Source organism: Pomacea canaliculata, linkage group LG1 (genome assembly GCF_003073045.1).
Source record: "Pomacea canaliculata isolate SZHN2017 linkage group LG1, ASM307304v1, whole genome shotgun sequence".
In the NCBI taxonomy this organism is placed as follows: domain Eukaryota; kingdom Metazoa; phylum Mollusca; class Gastropoda; order Architaenioglossa; family Ampullariidae; genus Pomacea; species Pomacea canaliculata.
Genome location: NC_037590.1, coordinates 2,868,713 through 2,889,156, shown reverse-complemented (window position 1 = coordinate 2,889,156; position 20,444 = coordinate 2,868,713). Strand labels below are relative to the sequence as shown.

At 49.6% G+C, this 20,444-nt stretch overlaps 1 protein-coding gene across 1 annotated transcript in view; it reads right to left on the bottom strand.

The window, feature by feature from the left end:
• The window catches only part of LOC112562018 (AF4/FMR2 family member 4-like), a 37,514-nt gene extending 17,558 nt beyond the window's left edge, over window positions 1-19,956 (bottom strand). The window contains exon 1 of the mRNA XM_025234979.1: window positions 18,031-19,956. Within this exon, the coding sequence (XP_025090764.1) occupies window positions 18,031-18,603 (573 nt within the window). The 5' untranslated portion in view covers window positions 18,604-19,956. The remainder of the gene's footprint in view (window positions 1-18,030) is intronic.
• Window positions 19,957-20,444: the final 488 nt, after the last annotated feature.

Sequence of the window (20,444 nt, the reverse complement as noted above, 5' to 3'; positions counted from 1 at the left end):
AGAGAAGCTGATAATAATTTGCTAACAGCCATGTTGCTCCTGGTGTCGGCGCCGTGCTCTGTCATCTCGCCATGCTTTGGCTGTGGATCAATCACAAGACCTTCCCTCCTTCCTCTTATCCCCAAACCTTCCCTTTTCCTCCGGGTTTACCTTTTAAAGACATGGAGACACGATGATGTATTTTCAGGTAATTTAATGCCTTCATATTGAACCCGCGACTTATTTCTTGCAGATTCCTCCTCCTCTCCTCCTCCCCTCCTCTTGTAGGAAAGAAGTTTCTGACTCTCATGACTGGAGGACATGTCCGCTCGTTTCGTCTGTCGCAATCTTTCTATGTCGAGTTTTGCCCCCCTGGTGGCCGGAAAGTCGTGCGGTTGAACCCGTGTGGACGGCCGGGTGGCGTGCACCACACGCTTGCTGCTGAGAAGCCCAGTGGCGCCCCCTGCCATGGAGGAAAAGCAAGCGGGGTGGTCGGGGGGACCTCGGCGTGCCAACAACACATCAAATACCGCACGGCTCGATGGCAGGACAGCATGTCCCAACATGGCGACAGTGGGCTCCACTTGCACTCAAAGACCTGGTGAGACCAACACCACCCCCACCCCACATCCCCCCGCCGTCTGACCAGGAGGCTAACGGCCTGGTGGCAAGAATGCCTGTTTGACAGGTTGCTAGGCGACGGTCAGCTGTCTGATGGCAAGATGAATTGTCTGTCCCATTCACAGGAAACGAATAAAAACAACAGGACTGCCGCATTGGCAGAAAACCTGTGCAGTTAGAGAAAATGATCAACTAAAAAAAAAAATTTTTTAAAAACCCAAAAACTACTAAGGGCATGCAAAGCATTAAAGGTCAAAGGCCGCACAGCGCCACCTCCAGTAGTTCCCTGTCCGACAAAAGGGGAATCTTGTGGGGAGGAGGGGGAGTCTTCAAGCGTGGGAAAGCAACTCGAGGGTTAAGCGCAAGCGATTAAAATAAACTTCCTGCAGCTGTCCCTGATTGTCCCCAGATTGTCGCTGATTGTTTGTGAGTCTGGGATGATGACACGAGCTCGTTATCAACCCAAACACCAAACACATCATACAGCCTCGCCACCAGTCGCCTAAAATAATAATTTCATGATTAACACTCCCAAAACATTGCTGTGCCACACTGTCTATCGAGGGAGTGGGGTGGGGAGAGACAACTCTACACGGCGATGACGACACCAATGGGAGGACAATTTGCTCCGTGTCCAATGACGAATCACGAAACAATTAATCTCCAGCATGTGTGACCTGTCAAATAATGAAACAATCTTCTGTTTGTAAGTTTGCAATGGGGTCGGTGAGCGGCCTACAAAGATGCTGCACATCAGCGTGTGTGAGGCACAGCAGCAGACGCGCGGCATCGCAGGACCCTAACCGCTGTTTGTGAACAAGTCAATATGGCCGCGAGGGACGGTCCCAAACTCCATAACCACGGCGGGTGAGAGAAGCCTTCCTCCCTGATACCACAGTTCCATCGATTGATTTTTTTCTTTTTGTCATCCTGGGGATTAACCCCTTCGCTATCAGACCACCAACATTTGGCGGAGGCGTGAGGACGGCGACATGAAACATGTCTCTGCGACCTTAGTGAGGTTGTTTTATCTGCTGTCACCGTGTTTATAATTCTTTTTTCGTGGACACTGGTAATATGGCGATAATAAAAATAACTAAATAAAATCGCTCAGTAATTTCAACGTATCACGTTGTCCTAAACTGACTGACCCTTGACCTATTCCTAATGATTCATGTCATAATCGTTTAACTGCCAGTGAATTAACTATTCAAGGCAAATAGCGGAACATAGCAACACGCAAGCCAAAGTAGGTTTATCACGATGGGCGGTGAAGAGTCTGAAACTGAAAAACGAGAAAAGAAAAAGAGAGGCAACATCTCATTGTTCAGCGCGAAGCAAAGGTTAAAGGTTGCCGCGAGATAACGCAGCCCTCGTCTCTGCCTCGCCGTCCGAAGTCGACGGTGATCACGTGACACGTGCCGGTGTCGGCGCCTGCAGACAGGGAGAGCGTTCCTCGGCCTCTCGTCGTTGCTGTCACGAAGGATGAACTGCAGAGTTTTGCAAATCTTACCTGACAACCAAAAGCATCCTTATCATCATCGCCCACCACGCCTCTTTGAGGTTTTCCTCCAACTACAACCTCAACTCTTCCACCACACCCTCACCCACCCATCCCAACCTACACCTCCTTTAAATCATTCAGACCTTTTCTCCTCCGAGCCATTTTATATTTATAACATCATCTGCGGACCATACATCAAGCCGTAGCTTCAGCGCGTTAGCACGTGTCTGTCCCGTGATGTACCCGTATATCCTGTCCACCCTGTAATGGACGTTCTGGGTGTCCCTTAAAATAAAGGTTAATATCATGGTTCACTTAATATAAATTTATGTGGCTATGAAAAACGCTCTTACATCCACCGAGAGTCGAGTCCCGGGTGCGGCTGCCTTGGCCGGGTACACCAAATGATTACTTGCCCACCCCTGATTTACACCATACTACCCGTAAAACATCTCTTCCAAATATTTTGGTATTTGCAACCACTCACCTGAACGGTGCATTTCCTAGCTTTACTATTCATAGCAAATCCTGCTCTCTCCACAAACATGTCCCAAACATAGCAAGAACATGAAAAAAAGAAAACAACACAAAGGGGCGTGGTCAGCAAAAATGCTCAGGAAGATGCACGAGCTTTACAGCAACACATCCACAACAGGTTGTGAGCTAGTGCTCACTGTAGTCACCGATATTAACCATGTAAGACAACCCCAGCCCGCTCTTGCCATGATCTTGCCATGATCTTACCGGACATTACCTCTTAAGGTTAAGGTTGGCTAGGGTCACGAGTGTTGCCCTCGGGCACAGACATGCGCAGGTAGCCATGACATGGAAGCTGTACTCCCGGGGCAACAACAGCCAATGCAATGTGTGAACGCGGGGGGTCCAGGAAGCAGACTGACTTCCCCCTCCCAGCTAAGGAACAGAACCAACCTAACGGAAAATCTCGTCGACAAAACAAAAACAAAAACAAAACCCACTCACAAAGCGTGAACCCGAGGAAGGACTATTTGAACACGTGTGAAGTCCTGCACAGCTGTGTCCTGTCTGTACTACTGTGATATCGTTTCACCAACAAAACATCGTCACAGCAATGATCAATGAACAACCACACACTGTGCACTGTAAAGCTCATATTGAACACCGACTGATATCTTCACATAGTAATGGTGGCTCAGTAAGTTTAAATCACTGACACGCTGACCTTTGTTCTGACTACAGACTGGAACCTGCAGAACATTGCATTCCAGTGATTCTGGCCGTGAAATATTCTGATCGTGTTTGAAATCTCATCCAAATATTAGGTTATTTCTGAGTGAATATGTATAATGATCCTTTAAACACGTGGAATGTTGATATGTATGAAATTCGTAAACCGTCTTTTGTCATAATGTCTTTTGTTTTTGTTTTCCCCATCCACCCACTCCTGACATGTCATATTATGGTCTTTCCTGTCTGAAACACACTGACTTACATACTGACTTACATACTGCAGGTTGCAGCTACAAACTGAAGTTAACTGAAGCTAATGGTGAAGAGGAATGTCGATGGAGGGTTTCGTGCATCTTCAGCACCGTTCCGACATGCACCTGCAGCACCCGGCATGCCCAGGTAGCCAGGTGCCACAGAAATGTTCTCCTCACATCGCCAAGGCGTCCTCCTCCACCTCTCTGTCCTTCACCAACGAGGAAGGCGGAGGACGAGGCGAAAGTCGACAAACAAATCACGTGCATGGCTGACAAGCTTTCGGCGAGGACACAAAGAAGTATTCTTTCGTGTGGACACAAAGATTCTACTTTGAACGGGAAATATCGCGATTTATGTTGACTTGCACAGGACGAGTTCAATTTGACATACAAACATGAAGGTTAGTTTGACTTGGAAACACATCGCTCCACTTCAAAGTGGGAATAGTGTTCAGTGTCCATGTCAAAATGTAGCATCCTGCTCCGTGCTTCTGCGAGATAAATCTCACAAGGTCTCTTGGCGACATCAACTTTTAGCTCAATTCAGTGTGAAAGAAAGAGCAACCGAAGGAACACAATAAAAGCTTTTTTAATTTATTTAACGACCTTCGGGTTGAGAAACTGTCAGAACCAACACAATGGCGTCGCTAGGCACTTGCCTGGCCTTCCATTGTAGCGCCAATGTCGGCTGTCTGTCTGAGACTTCATACAAATGTCAGAATAAGCCTCAGAGACACTCTTCGGAAATGGAATTTATAAAGATGCTTGGCTATATGTCCACCGGGTCCACGGGATCACAAGACAGGGTCAGAAGGCAGGACTGTCTGGCCAGTGACTCGAAACTTCTGAGCATCGAAGAGTCGCAGACGATACTTAAAGGACAAGTGGGAAGCAATTTGTTGTTGTTGTAATGATTGAGTTAGGTTCTTACAAAATGGTGTTTTTTTTAAATCTGGTGATTATTTTAATTCTGTTTTAATCGTTGTTACGCTTTCCTTTCTCATTAAACTTTATTTGTATTTACTTTTATTTATCTTTTATCTACATACGTGTATTCAAGAACTGTATAGGTCAACTGTTGATTAAGTACAGTTAAATTTTTCTTCCTACCTCTCACAGGGTGAATGAGTAAAATAAAATGTCAAATGTCAAAACAATGCACACGATGGGATTGAAGTGGAAATGTTTACACTGTGAAGGCCGCGGCAATATGAGAGCTTAAACAATATTCTATTTATTTATATCTGTCCACACAGGTTTGTTCTTCATTGTAAGCCTGTCTGTCTACAGCGGAAGACGAGTATTTACACACATTAGGGACCTAGTATAGGGCTATGAGATGTACCCAAACATTTCCACAAAAATGTGCACCTTACCCGCCTTCAACATTTAATGTGCACCAGATGACAGGAGGATGAAAAGTGCATTTCCAACAGACCCTGTGTCCTCCCCGCGTGCACAGGAAGCAGGTGGCGACCCTGGAAGGTCAGCAAGACCAACCGAGCAAAAAATGGCGATGGATCAATGCATCGTCTGCTTCTTTATACCTTCAGTCTGTCTTCTCCGGCTTCCGCAGACCGGAAATGAAGGCAATACCTGAGGCGGCCCAGCTGTACTCAGTTCTCGTACCTCACCCCCCACCTCATGTTTACTCCTACTTCGTAAATTGTTTGTTTGTTTTGTTTTGTATATAAACCGAGACGCCATGGTGTGAGGTCAGAATTGCAGTTGGTGGGTTGGTGGGTTGGTGGCTGACAGCTCTGGTGTCTGGAACAGCTTCATGCCCTACAGCCAGCTGCTGACGTCAGGTAGGAGACTAGCGCCACCTAGCGCCCACCTTGCACGTGCTGCCCACACACGAGCTTTGCCCCAGTCGCCGGGTTTTCGCTGTGAACGTCTGCGGAGACCTTTGAACACGCTGACCTTTGAACGCGTTGACAAATTGGGGACTTGGCCAAGGACTGGCCAAACACAAAGGGTGAAAGAACTGGGTTTGTGTGGGGTGGGGGAGGACAGGCGGGGCGGGGATGTAAGGGGAACAAACTCCAACATGCACACAGGATGACAGACAATGCAAAGAAAGAAATATGCGGAAAGAAACGAAGAAACGGAGACGCGAGGGGGAAAAAAAAAAGACAAATAGACGGTGATGGCAGAAACGATTGAGGCAAATAAAGCAAAGAGTCTCAAAGAAAGAACAAAAGATAATGCACGACTGGCTATTCATCTCAACCTTCTGCCTGCAAAAGAACATTAAAGCCCTCGACGCCGGTTTTACTGCCTTCGGCTTTTCTCCTCGTCTTTCACCTCGTCCGCCCGTCTATGGAGCAGATAACAGCCTGACAATACAATGAATACACAGTCAGGACACAAACAGTCAGAGCTCGTTGCTGGGAAATCCAAACTAAAAGTAAAGGAATATTGTAATTACAAGGGAAGCAAGAAGAATGTCTAACAGAAAGAAAAGTTAAAGACCATCAATCCGAAACAGTCAGAGAGAAAGGATGGTCTGGAGTTAGAAACTAAATCCATTATCTACATTGGGAAGAAATAAAACTGTCCTTCTATTAGGGGACACTGCTGCTAATCGTCTTCTAACTTCTCCGCAATCTGCGAAGATTAAAGAACTTGGTAGGAAATAATAGTTGTTTTCTGGGACATAGTCTGCAACAGGGAAAAAAGTTCCGAGGAGAAAGACAGCATTGTAGACTGTGCTTCACTTCGTTTGATCGCTCGGACCACGTATAGGGCGTGGGTGACACGCTAAGCCGGACACAAGCTGGCGTGCCAAGATAAACACCAGAACACTGACCCTCCCCCACATCTGTGTAAACTGTTGAACACAACCAGTCACTGAGAGAAAGACGATCAAGACCTGTACCCACCTTATGTCTTCACGACCACCCTTTGGTACATCCTCTAACCTTCTGTTTGTTCTAGTAACGAATTTCTTTTCTCCAGACCTCTCCAGAAATTGTTAGACAACCTAGTCTGGTTCTCAGACATCTTCTGTAATGCAATTGTACAAACTTTTTCTTTTTGGACTTGAAATCCAAAGTTAAATGTGACTGACTTAAAAATGTGCCGGTGTTAAAGATACTTGTCTCCCATTTTTTTTTTTTTTATTTCTTTCTTAACTGCACACGAGACTGAGGCAGGCAGCGGACAACGGGAGATGGGAATTATGAACACAGCCGCAGTTTAGTTAAATAAGAGATAAAAGCCGGCGGTGGAGATGTTGCCATCGAGGATAAAAGCTTCTTACATCAAAACATCCTCGCGGCCACGTCCCCCGGCCAGACCGCCACAACCCCCAGACACCACCATCAGTCTCTGGGATCAATAATGCAGTGCTGGCTCCGCATCCTCCATCACCTTCCCTGTAGGTTAGTCACTTATCGAATTGAGGACACCATTGACATCACCACACAAAGATTTCTATTCACTTTATTTTGTCGCAGTAGTCGCTCGCCGCGACCATCAGTTCATCGCGAAACCAATTATATCGCTTACACTAGCAGACACTTCTTTACTTTTGTTTTTCCCTGCATTCGCCATTTCACGAGCTCCTAGACACCCGGCGACCTGTTACATATCAACGGTTTTTACTGCCTCCGTAGCCAGTGACGCACGTGAGCGGCGGCTAATGACGTCACCGGCTACCCTCGCGTCTTGTCGCTCCCTCCCTCTCGTGCTCACACACACGGTGTTCACTTTTTTAATATCGATTGAACAGAGCTGTGGACAAGCTCGACACGATGGATGTCCGACTGCGGACGAGGGGCTTAGCGGACCTACGGACACGGAGCATGTGGTGTACGCAAGATGAATAGGCGCCTCGGGAAATGGTGAGATGGTGTCGGCGCCGCTGGTGTGGTTGTGGTCGTGGTGATAATGGCACGAGGTTCATACAGTACTACTCTCTTAACACTCAGTCAACCTGATTCTCAAAAATAAGGCGATCGCTCGAGTTTTCTCAAAAGATGTTGTACTGGACGATCCGCCCCTCGGCCAGGTTCAGAACCAGCCAGAAACCATCGTCAGAAGCGCGCGCCAAGCTCCGCATACGTCGCAAACTAGGTTTTGCAATGTCAAAAGATAGTAGATAGTTCTGACAATGTTGTCTGGAAACATTATTGTCCCGCCATCCCCAACGACACCAGCTGCGACACGGACATCAGGTCACAGAACCCAAACAAGTTCACACTTTGAACCTGACACGTGTCGAGGGTTTGCCAGCCAGCAGACGGTTTTTTGAAAGCTGACAAATGTTGACATGTTTATTAATGATGTTGTATACTGCATGGCATCACGACCTACACTTCATCAGCAGACGACAACTCGTGTTGCAACATGGCTTCCGCCATCCCATAGTCTGCGTTTTGACTGGTTCATGATGCGCACCTCTATTATCTCCGCCATGACAGATGACATCCGGAGGATGCTCCTCATTCACTGTCCCCGCCGCCAGAAGGTTTCACGGTAAAAATAAAAAAGTTCCGACCAGTAGGACGACTCGTAGCAGGTCCCATCCCCTCCCCCAACCCCCAACCTGCCAGGCGGACTAAAGGTGAGCGGAGAGCACCTGGATCTGAATAGTTTTATTACATACACAACGATTCTGCGTAAATTAAATAAGTAATGTTTATTGTACATACTACAGTGTGTGGCATTAAGCTGAATGCTGTGGGTTCGTTACCCAGCCAATGTTTACCGATCATTAATAATTAGCTGCTAATATTTTGCGTGTCAGGCATCGTGTTGTGCACCTGCTTCCTGGTGTGAGCTGAAGGCGAAAGTACTGTCACCAACTATCGCTTCCCCCCATCTGCTAGTCTCCTGTCCGCGGTGACACTTCCCGACTACACTGACGGCCTATTTCCTGCAGCAGCTCACAAATCTTACTCCGCGAGGCCTCGTCACCACTACCACGGCATTGTATTCAGGTTATCAGGAAATCCTCTGTACTCTTGTCACACGTGTACGTACGTCCATGTTGTTTCCGCTGAATTTACGACTTCAGCACGTGACACAGGGTGAGACAAATGTTGTTGTTGTTGTTTACATACACACAGGACCGCCTGCTTACTGCTCCGCTTCGTTGATTCTGATGTTTGTGTGTGTGGCGGATATGGTATAGTAACTAATTTCAAGATGGGGAGGGAGAGAGGAATAGAAAGCGATTCTTATAACACTGACAAAGGTGGGGATTCAACGGGTGGAAGAAGAAATCCGCAAACACCAGCCGGGGTACTCTATTGTCACGTGACATGCCAGAGGTACAGCGACCACGGGTGGAAATCAATGACTAGCTAGTCCAACAATGCAACACCGCCAACACTTTCAAAGGTGCATTTCTAGAAGTCACCGGGTCTGGCAGGCACCCGCGGTGTCGGCACCAACAACGTGCGATCTACCCGCACAACACGGGGTGTGTGCCAAGTTCCCCCCGACATGCATCTCGCCACCGCCGCGCGCGTGCTCTCTGAGACTAGGCGGGAAGCGCAGCTGGGGACAGGAAGTACCTTGTACGCCATTCCGCAAAGGTCAAAGGTAAGCGCTGTGCGCACGGCACGGACCCGTCACATCACTCTTCGCAGCAGCAGCAGCGATCGTATGACGTGCGCGTCTTGTGTCAAAGGTCGCGTTATCTCGTTATTTTCACGCTCGCCCTCGCAACCATCTGTTCGTTAGCTGAGAACGCGACAGACTTCGGTTACCTCGTAAATGTTTGCAGAGAAATATCAAACAGGAACGGAGAAATAAATAGTGTTTATATCAACACGTTGTGCTTACAGAATACTGTGATGTATACATGGCGGGTTACAGAAATACTGCGTTTATAGAAAATTATAAAAACACTGTATTTATAGCAATATTCACTACATTTGTACAATACTGTATGTGTATAATATACAATTTATTGAAACAGTTTTCAAAAAATATAGATGCAAGTGCTGGTCTCCCCCGTAAGATGAAAACATAACGGAAATTACTTCTCTCTCTCTCACACACACAGACAAAGAGAGACAGAGATTAGTAACTTTAACCTCAGTGACTGGATGTATTCGTGTAAAGTTCATGTCACAGAACTGTACAGGCTACAAAAGATCCAATTTTCGCAGGACTGGGGCCGGTGCTCGCGCGCAAACGCAAACAGAAGCAGACAGGGTACAGGACAGGGAACGTCGCTCGACAATCGCGGGGACAAAGGCGAGGGGAGCTAGTACCCTCCCTTCCCCTCCCCCCCCCTCATTCCCCTTGTCCTCCCTCGGCCCCGTGGAAAACAAAGCGGCCCGTGAGGCAGGTCACGAGTTGGAGAGGCGCCATGCTTGGCGTGACCTGCACGACCTGATGGCTGCTGACCGCCGTGACTACCAGTCCGGACAACCGGATGTTGGCCATGCGACTGTCTGCAGCATCTGTCTCTCTCGGCTGACACCGAAACCTTTTCCTACTGACACTATTTCCTACTTGTTAAAAATACCATGGAAAATGTCAGACGAAAATTAAACTGCAGCAGTCCCTCTCTCTCTCTCGGGCACCTACAAACATTACCACAAACATTACCACAAACATTACCACAAACATTACCATGCACAAAAAGTTCTAAGGGTTGTACCCTCATGTCTGCCAATGGCAGGTCTGGTCCATATGTTAACTATGTGAGTACAATGGTATACTTATGTTTCTAGACGCATATCTTGAGAAAGGGTTAGACAGTCACCAGATTTCCGGAAATACTTATCTGGACTGAGCTGTACTCAATCATGACCCCAGTAGGTCTTTAACCCGCACAACAACTACTACCTGTCGATGACGAGGACTGAACGATCTGATATAGTCTTCAGATACTCGGTCAACACTAACGAATGAAGTAGCCGAGCTTGGTTTCAACTCTCCTCTCTGTACCCTGCTACCCTATGATGCGAGTCGTACAAACCTCTACGGGGTGGAATGGGAATTATCGTTATCATTATTATCATTATTCTTACCACTGTCCTCCCAGCCAGTCGCTCAGCTTGTGCTCAACACACATCCCCCGATCCTCCGTCCGTATGATGTTACAATGATCATGGTGCACTGCCAGGTGGGGGCAGGGGGGGTGGTGGTTGACAGAACACGTGACGTCCTCTTGGCAGGTGTGTGTTGGGTGACGTGTTGTTGTCTCTGTGACGCATGCGGTGTTTTCTTTGCCGTTGTGTACCTACTTCTCTCTCTCCAGTCAAACCCGCCACAAGTTTGCAGACGCCGAGGTCGGCGAGACCTGTCTCCTGGCCCTGTCGTCTGACATCTCTGTCTCCTATTGATTACCCTAGTCACACTCGCCTTTTGTATTTCGTGAACCAAGCCCTCGACTGAAGATGAAGCACACGTTCAGGTCAGCATCCCGCTCACCCTCCGCACAATGTCGTCGCTTCCACCATCAAGCGGAAATCCACAGGCAAGAAGAAGAAAGTCGCAAAAACGAGGAGAAGACAGGCTTAACGAGGGATGCTCAAGCTTTTCTGCGCCGATTGACACAATGTGGTCTGTGAGGAAGGCGGGCAGTTGACGGCAGCTGCTGTATCCGAGCTTTTATTAGAGTTTTGACTAAGCAGCAGAACCGTCGGGTCAATATGACATGTGGGCGTCCAACCCTTCTCCTCCCTCTTTAGCCTTAAACAAATCGTTAGAAAAATAAAGGCGAGAAAACCCATAAACCCTCAAATAATCGATTGCGTTGAAACTGTAAACAAGTGTCTGAGGATGTGTTGTCCTGGTGTGTGTGTGAGCGAGCAATACGGGGGTATGGGTATCCATCCATGTGTCCGGCAATGGGACTGTGAGATACAATAATCACATCATTGCATGGTCAGGAAGCGGTTCCAGACTTCGGTCCGCCCATCTCACCGGATGGTAGACACCCAGGTTCGCACCCTGTCCTCCCTTACTTACAGGTAACATGATGCAAAGCACAGGTGTCGCTGTCGCCTGAGGTGTGGAGTAAAACACCTGTCACTGACATGACTTGTGAAAAAGAGGAATAGATGTCACCGCTGCGCCGGTGTCACTGAAACCGTTGAACGCACGAGTTCAAAAACTGGGAAAGGACGAAAGAAATTATTTTGTGTGATTGGAGAAGTCGAGACGCTTTGTCTCCTGCAGCAACCTCGTTAATGTCAAACTGTGCTCATCTCATCTTTGATCTTTTCAAATATATATATATGATTAATATTTCAGAAGAGAAGTAAGAAGCCAGTAAATGTGAACAGGGTCAGTAATGTCCTGACGATTGTGTAGTCTAAAGAATAGTATGAGGAAGTTGCAATCGGTGTTTTCAGGATCCTGCAAGGTGGTGTTGTGTGCGTGTCTGTGAGTGTGTATTGTGTCTGTGAGTGTGGATAAGATAGATGTTCACATTATCTCACAGTCACGGTCGTGGTCTGAACACACTATGTCTTCCTTCCTTATTAGGCTATAATATTACAGTTCGCTTGCTACCTGTAACCCGTGTGATTAGCTCCACGGTCATCACCCGACCCACAGACATCTCTCGAGTCGTCAGAGCTGCTGACTACAGGATAAAACAGGTTCTCGTCTACTGGATAGACAGACTAATTCCACAGAATGCAACAGACTCACTTCTTGCACGACGAAGGGGGAGCTGAAATGTCACAGTTATCGGACGCTGTAGGTCATGACCCCACAATGGCGGAAATATCAGCCACTTCCGGCCAACACAAACACGTGCGCACAGCACACAATACTCGGTCTGCTGGCCGTGCATACGTGTCCTCCTTTCATGAAATCGACCATTACATCTGTCTTTAGTTTGTTTGTTGGTTCTTGTGTGCTTTCTTTAATAATATGTTGAAGTTAAAGAATTGTTGTGTCTAATGTGAACCTGTGTGAGGACAACTGTGTCCTACATAAAGGTGGCTGAGAAAGAACACATACACAACTGCGCCATCTACAGACGCCAGAACGAGTCAGTAAACTTTACCAACATCAATTCGACACAAAGTAAGCACACAACGACTTCCGTATTCCTCATTACCGCCTCGTTCCATCACGTGATAGGTTTTGATGGGAGAGCTTTGGACGACAGGACTTTGGCTACTTAATGAAGAAAACTGTCTACTGCAACAACAGTTTGTCTTGCAGGCACGCGAGCAAACGATAATAAATCCATTACAGGGAATTACACTCAACACGGAAGTCTGACAAATCAGTCGAGCTGGTAAGTCCGTGTAAATCCAACTCGACTGACAGGTGGACTGTCACAGTTCGACATCCACCCCGGGTGTCAGCAATATTATACTCAAAGCTGTTAGGTCAGCAGTGACGGACACCGCGCACCCTCCAGTGTAGAGGGGATCATGTGACCACAGAACCTGTTACCTGAGTGTGGAGGGAATCATGTGACCACAGAACCTGTTACCTGAGTGTGGAGGGGATCATGTGACCACAGAACCCTGGGGCAGCTTTGACACTATCCTACAGGTAATGGAAAGTTGAAAAGCTCATTGTAGAATCATCCACACAAGAAGGAACCATCATCCCATCCGATTCTGGAGAGACAGAGTTCTTTAGATGGATACAATGTAACAGAGGCACAGACCTCAGTCCAAGATTACACTGAGTAATTATGTAATAAACGCAGGCAGGAAGACACTTTCCTCCCAATCTTCTTACACTGTTTTCAGAACGAATAACCACAAATCTTTATGCGTTTAAACGCCTACCTCGTTCAGTCGCCACCACGGTCAGATGGGATGATAGAGGGTCCTTAACTGAGCTTCTAATCTTCCTCTAGTCGCGGTTACATGGCTCGCTAACGCTCGTCTCAAACCTGTTATCTCTCGCAAGGTCGAGGAAGGTGATAGAAGATGACACCGAGGATGATTTATCGGAAACAGAGTCAGACTTCCTTCAGCGACTTCTGCTCGTCAACTCAGCTTTTAGTTGACATTTGCTGTCACTGTGGTGACATTACTCGGGCTGTGTATTCACACTGCCTCCAGCAACCGAAGTGCGCGCAGTTTGTTATTTGTCAAAAAAAATATTTTAAAAAAGTGCCATCTCTCTGAGGTGTCCACAGTCAAAGGTCACTCTACCTACTTCCTAACAGCCCCCTTTTAGACTATAAGATGTAGGTCGTTACGATAATGAAGCTCATATGACATCCCAACTTCTTGACATTTCCTTTGCTACCTGCACTTGATGTCCACGCGCGCTGGCACTTTAATGGCGGCCATGTTGGGCTTTAATCAGTCGGTTGATCCGCCGAGTCGCTATCAGTGTTGCCGTAGTCCTGGAACTTTGGTCCACTTGTTTACACCTGAAACTGGGTGGCCTGCTTCGTGTTCTTTGTTTGAAAGTACTGTGTGGCACGAATCACCTGCACGTGCTTTGCTTGTCATCATCAGGTAATAGCTAATGAACCCATGATTAGCTGCTAACCCCCGAGGTCTACACCTGTTTAGTTACTTCACTGGACGCCGCCTAATCCCGGTGTACGGCAAACCGTAGGATTATCTACTTTATCGTCTTAACTCCCTCCCTAGGGAACCAATGAGGGGACATCTTGGATAACTCGTGTCCAGCAGCTAGCGCCCTCTGAGAACCGAGGAACACCCGTTAACCCTCGGATAAATAAACGCTGTATTTCTTACCAAAGTTGCCACGAAACAGGATCCCAGACAGTTCTGTTTAACGGCCATTACAACGATTTAAAAACAGATCAGACTTCTTACGACCAGACGATTGAAATCATAAAATGTTAAACGTTTTGTAATCAGCCATCAAGATGAGCAAAGTATTATCGTATGTTACTCTCCTCCCCAAGTTTCAAATCGCTTTTCCGCCATTTTAGATGATAGACGACAGCACGAGCGTTAAGGAGGGCAGACGATGCTGAATCGTGTTTTGATTGGCATCAGCACTTTAATGTCATTACGAAATGAGAGAGCATGGGAGGGAGGGCAAAACGACTGGGTAGAAAAGAGCGGGAGAGGTGCGGGGCAACACACGACCGGGTAGAACAGGGTGGAGGAAAAACGAAAAAAAAAAAAGCCGCAGTGTGTCGGTTTCAGACCTCTGTCGTTTCCATGGCGACCGCGCGGTACAGTGAATGTAACGAACTCCGAAAGAGATCTGCAGGCGAGGAGATGTGCGTGACCGCAACATGGAACCGGCGCGGATTGAAGCAAGGGGGGTATGAGGGTGGGGGGGAGAGCGGGTGGGGCACTTCAATGAGACCATGGCAGTGGGCGTTAAAAGCTGCGGAGGGCGGGGGGACAAGTGAAAGCGCAGGAGGCAAGGTGAAGGAGAAGATCGAGGGAGGGAGTGAGTCGGGTGGGGAGTGAGAGGGAGGGTGCTAGGGGGGAGAGAAGGCGCAGAGCCGCAAAAATTACCGGTGGTGAAGGCGAGGCTGAGACTGAAAAACGGACGATGCCCGATTACGCACGCGTAGGGAAGATAAATGATTGACACGACTATGGAAACGAGGAATGGGCAAGTCGAAATGGAGAAGACGGGGTGGGAGGGAGTTCGAGCGAGTCCACTGCTACTTCCCCGCCCGAGCCCCGCGAAAGATCAAGGCGAACTCGCAACACCCTTCTTCTTTTTTTGAAAGGATGGAATTCGGTGGGACAGTTTGAAAGATGACTAAAGTTGCCGGGAGGTCCCTCACCGACTCATCCCACGTCACCCTACCCCTCCCTCCCTTCCACCCCGCCTCCTCCTCTGTGGTGGGACGTCGCACAGTGCAGCTTCGATCCTCCGACTGCACTTTGACAAAGATATTCACGCGGAGGAGCTGAGTGTTGGGGTCCATGACGTGTCCCAGTGACGTCACTGTCGGCTTCGCGCGTGTCGGGCTTTGTTTGAGCGAAACTCGGGTGGTTGCCAGTCCCCACAGTCTCCCGCTTCTGTACACAAACACCCGGGATGGCCTCCTCCGACCTGCACGGAAAGTAGGTCTTCGCCATGAATGGCTCGGGAACAGTTCCTGACTACTTAATGACGTTCCCACAAAGTCAGGGGGGAATGTTTACACGCTCGATTGACTCTCGTCTCTCTCTCGTCAGCTGACGACATAGCAGGAAAAGTTCGCCACGAAGTGCCGTCCAAATCTCGCTCTGGGTTTTTTCCTCGTGGGTTGAAGTGACGTTCCGTGGCACGTAATCTCTGGTGTGTGACATGCCTGGTAAGACGACGTGGCTGCTTGAAGTGCCAAACCGTTCGGTTTATCGACCGATCGCTTGCTGCCTCGCAGCCATTTCTTGTTGCAGCCGCTGTCGTCCTCCTCGCCGTCGCTTTTGACTCCCGCCGACGATCAACGCCTCGACAACCCGACAATCGATGGCGTCGTCGTCGTCAAAGTCGTCGTGTGCCGGAAGACATCGCCGACACCGACTCCATTTTTTTTAAGGTCTTTTACGTAACTCGTGCGTCACGTGACTTTTGTTGTTCGTAACTTGAACGTCGCATAGCTTTTTGTTCGTAACTTGAACATATCTGAGTCAACAGCCCAAATTGCGACAGGAACTTAAGACAGAAAAACATTGACAATTCTGGAACTGCCCCCCCTCCAAAAAAACACACACACACACAAACAAAAAACTAGTCTTTCATCAAAGCCATTATTTTAAACCCTCGGCTTTTCAGGCTCTAAACGTGCGTCATGTGCTTGAGTTTTAAAAAAGCTGGAAATAGCCCTCGGCAATAATTAAGCTCTCTGTTTGCAACCCTCCACCTCGCCACAGCCACACCACTGATCTCGGTCACGCCATTTTCTTTCCGTGATAATGCTCGTCGTTACACAACCCCACCCTTCTCCCCACCCACCCAACTTCCCCCGACACTCTCGCGGGTCCCACGAGGTGCTGGTGTGCAGTTAATGACTCGCAGTGACAAACTTGGTGACGTGCAGGCCACACAATCGATACGTATCTACACATGGCGGCCAGACCAGTCGTAGCTATCGATTAACTGTAGTAAATGAGGAACTAGCGACCGAAGCCCACCCTACCCTACCCCACCACCACACCCACACCACCACACACCACCACGACCAGCTTGTGTGTTTGTCTCTTCGGGATGAGATCGATGGTCTGGAAAGTGCTCGCGCCCAGTCAACTTATCGCTTCTTTCTTTTGTTGCCGAGCTTTGAAAACGAGACGAGAGTTCGGAGAGTGCGAGAAGCCAGCAAGATTGGCGGTTCCGCAAAAGAGAACAAAAAAAAAAAAAACCAGGAAGGTGGTGGGAGCGGAAGTGGGGTGGGAGAAGTGGAATGGGGGGGGGAGAGAATCCTGGCCCTCTCCCCCCCTAAACACACCAGCCGCACGCTGCCGCCCAGAATTTACGACCCCGTAAAGAGAAACGAGAGCGCGCACAGTGCCTGCTTCTCGCGTCAAGCACGTCACAAAGACGATGCCAAGAGCGATGGCAGGATAGGGGGGCAGGTGCATCCTCCGCAACAAAAAGGGTCAGAGGTCAATGAGTGACACGGCTGTGACGCCACTGCCACGAAGGTCAGAGGGCGGCGAGTTCGCCCTGCGGCGAAGCGTGTTGCGAGTGACGGCACCGTAAAGCTCGGTGTGTGCGTGAGTGGCTCAACCTTCCGCGCCGTCTGCTGTGGTGTGGGTGCGGGAATTTTCCACTGCCTTCTTTTTTTTTTCTTCCTCCGGGCCAGTCCATCCAGGACCGGCCGAAAAACAACTTGCGATCCCCCCTCCCCCCGTCATCCCCTCCGCTCTTTATCTTTCGCTCGTAAACATAAGCCAGCCGTCAGCTGAACCCACCACAAGCAGCCCATCCCATCATCCATCAGCCTGTTTCAGGGGCCGAGTCGTCAAACTCGCAAACTCTTCCCTCACAAATTGAGTGCGATGTCGGTTCGTCATCCGAGGGTTTATCATCGCTGCCCAGTCTCCGGGCTGACGTAACGGCCTGAGTCTAAATTTAGCGTTCGGACGCGAAGGCGGCCAAGGGACGTAATCGCGGGAAAAGACGGAGCCGTAACTGCACGGCACGCGGCTGACATGTCACGTACGCCCAGCTGCCAGTGGCTGTCAGTGCCGCGCTCGTGGACTTCTTTTCCGTGGAAGGGTTGAGAGCGAATTGCTCATCTGGCAAACTGCTACGCAGTAACGTGGTCTGAGGAACACGGCGAACCACGTGATGAGCGAGCACGTCACTGCACGTTGACTGTGCGCGTGCTTCCACCGACTTAACGAAGCATAAACTATGTTGTAACATACTGTAGAAATGTACGTACGTCTGTTTATATATTTACATCGTTTTTAAAAATAAAACCCTCGTGCTGCTCTCGTTTTTTTCACACAAATATTTATAACCTAAGATTAACTTCTAGACACAACGCTGCAACCGCCATCTTTGTGTGAAAACAAGACAATACAATGAAAGGCGAAGTAGCACGTACACACACACATACACACAGGTGTCATTACTCACCGACTGCTGGAGGTAGAGGCAGCTGTGGCACCGACACGCCGGCGGGTGAACATCGATCACGCCCTTTCCGAACAGAAGTTTCAGGCTACGACCGCGATGTCTGATGGACCTCTTCCAGTCCTTGGCACTCTCACGCCCGCTGACGGCCTGGAACTCGTTGGGAGTGATCCACGCGCCCTGGAACTCGATGCAGCGCCCCTTGCTGCCCTGGTACAGCTTGGACAGGTACATGGTGGCTTTGTTCTCGCCGCACTCCACCTCCAGGGCGATGTCGTTGGGCTTGACGCTGTAGGTGATGTCCTCGGGGTTGGCCGTGGCCAACTCCAGCACGGCGCTGCCACATCGGTAAATCTTGGAGCCAGACACCCCCGTGTCCACGCTCAGCCCCTCCCGACTGTGCTCGCCGTCTGCTGCAGACCCCTCCTGCGACGACGACGACCCTGCTGGCAGCGGCCCCAGTGCAGGGTCCAAAGATTCTCCGTTCTCGTCGTATTCATCAAGTCGAACATCGCTTTTGTAAAGACTCTTCGGTCGAGCTTTCGCCGCACGCTTCGATGTTTTTCTTCTCGGCATGACCGATGATGGCGGCGACGACGACGATGATCTATTTCCGACGACTGCGAACGACGACGAGCCACCGGAATGGCGGAAACCAGCAAAACCCTTGTCGCCTCCCGTTCTCGTCTTTTCTCTCTCCTCAATCCGAAATGGCGTCCGAGGTGAGGTGGGGCGACGACGCCGTCTGTCGGTTGAGTCTTGGCCTGATTTCTCTCCCCCTCCTCCTCGCTAGCCGCCCTATAGTCAAGCCGTTGTCCTTTTGTGGGTTAATCACAAACCCCTGCTGGCGAGCGAGCACAAGAAGCGATCTCGTAGATGATGGCGGTGGCGCAGACGTCGACGAAAGGACGAGTTGGTGAGGCAAGTGAGTGGATGGTAAGGTTGGGAGGGAGCGCGGTGGGAAAACAACGCGTCAATGACAGCGGAGGGCAAGCCCAGGAAGCAGGCCACTTGGTACCACCTTCGCCATGTGTACAATCAACACCAGGCACGCTCACAAAGCCATTACGTCCGTCTGGGCCGCCAGTAGCAAGAGAGAAAGAAAGGCGGCGGGTTGAAAATAACCCCTCCCCTGGTTCGCAGTGCCCTGCCGTCGAACACCCCCCACACCCCCTTTTCCGCCTCCCACCTCCACCACCACCGCCACCAGGCTCGTCGCTTCCCTATAGGGGCCTCACGCACGCACACTCGCGACGACCACGGCGATTAGCGAGGGAGAGAGAGCGCGAGAGGGAGCCCCGGCCGTGTAGCATGTGGCACTCGGAGTCGGCGGCAAGCGACTATTCTTGGCAGCGGATAGACGAGATGAATCCTCGTGATTGATTGACTGCTTCAAACTCTCTCTCACCACCATCAGCCCGGCTCCCACTTCTACCAAAAATTCCTGATTCTTTACTAAGACTTGTTTGTGCTCACACTTACTAAGTGCGGGGTAGGTGGAGAAAAGCTAAAGGTCGAAACTGTGCGTGGGCCGCCAGCTGCAAAGATCACTTGTCGCAAAAAAAAAAAAATAAATAAATAACATCTCTAGTTCCATTAACCCTTCTTCTCTCTATCTTCCCCCACTTCAGTGTGACCTAGCGAGGTGCACGACCAAACTGTCGCAGAAAGTGGCATCAGCGTCGTCGCCATCGACCGCAGCACACAGCCACCCACCAAAATAGTACCCGATCGAAAAAAAAAAAAAAGGTTCAGTAGCTGCTGATCCGATTATTAAGTGCGATGTTCCAGAATGAGAAGAATGAGCGACCGACTTTCTCCTCGGCAGCATCCTCCCTCGGACCGACACAAAGTCCATCCTCCCCTCCTCCTCCTCCTCCTGTGTACATCCTGAGTACAGAGCGTGACACGTGCACCCGCGTGACAGTCCGGTGGATCGCGTGGCTCAAAGACTGAGAGTAAGATAATCAATGCTCGATAGCGAAGGACCGCTTACACGTCGCCCTTGTCACGTGTTATTATTGACGAGGCAGGAGAGGCGAGGCCCCGTCGTGTCAGTGCGCGCACGCGAAACTGCGTGTGTGAGTGTGTCGGGGGGGGTGGAGCGGAGTCAGGAGGAAAAAAAGTTCCTGCACGCAAGTACACACATCGTGCGACTTACGGCCCCGTAATTCGTTTCTCCCTTCGAGCCGCGCAGCCCGCCACCATCCATCCCTACCCTCAACCTTCCTCCTCCCCCCCCCCCCCCCGTCCGACAGACTGGCAGACATGGCGGACGCCGAAACTTGAGCATCGACATCTGAACACGTGAGGGTGAAGGGGCGTGTTGTTATGTTGCCCAGCGCTCGTTTCCCTCGACTTATCCCCTCCCTCTTCCCCCTTCCGCAACTCGCGGACAAATTCTGCTCCTTGTGTGC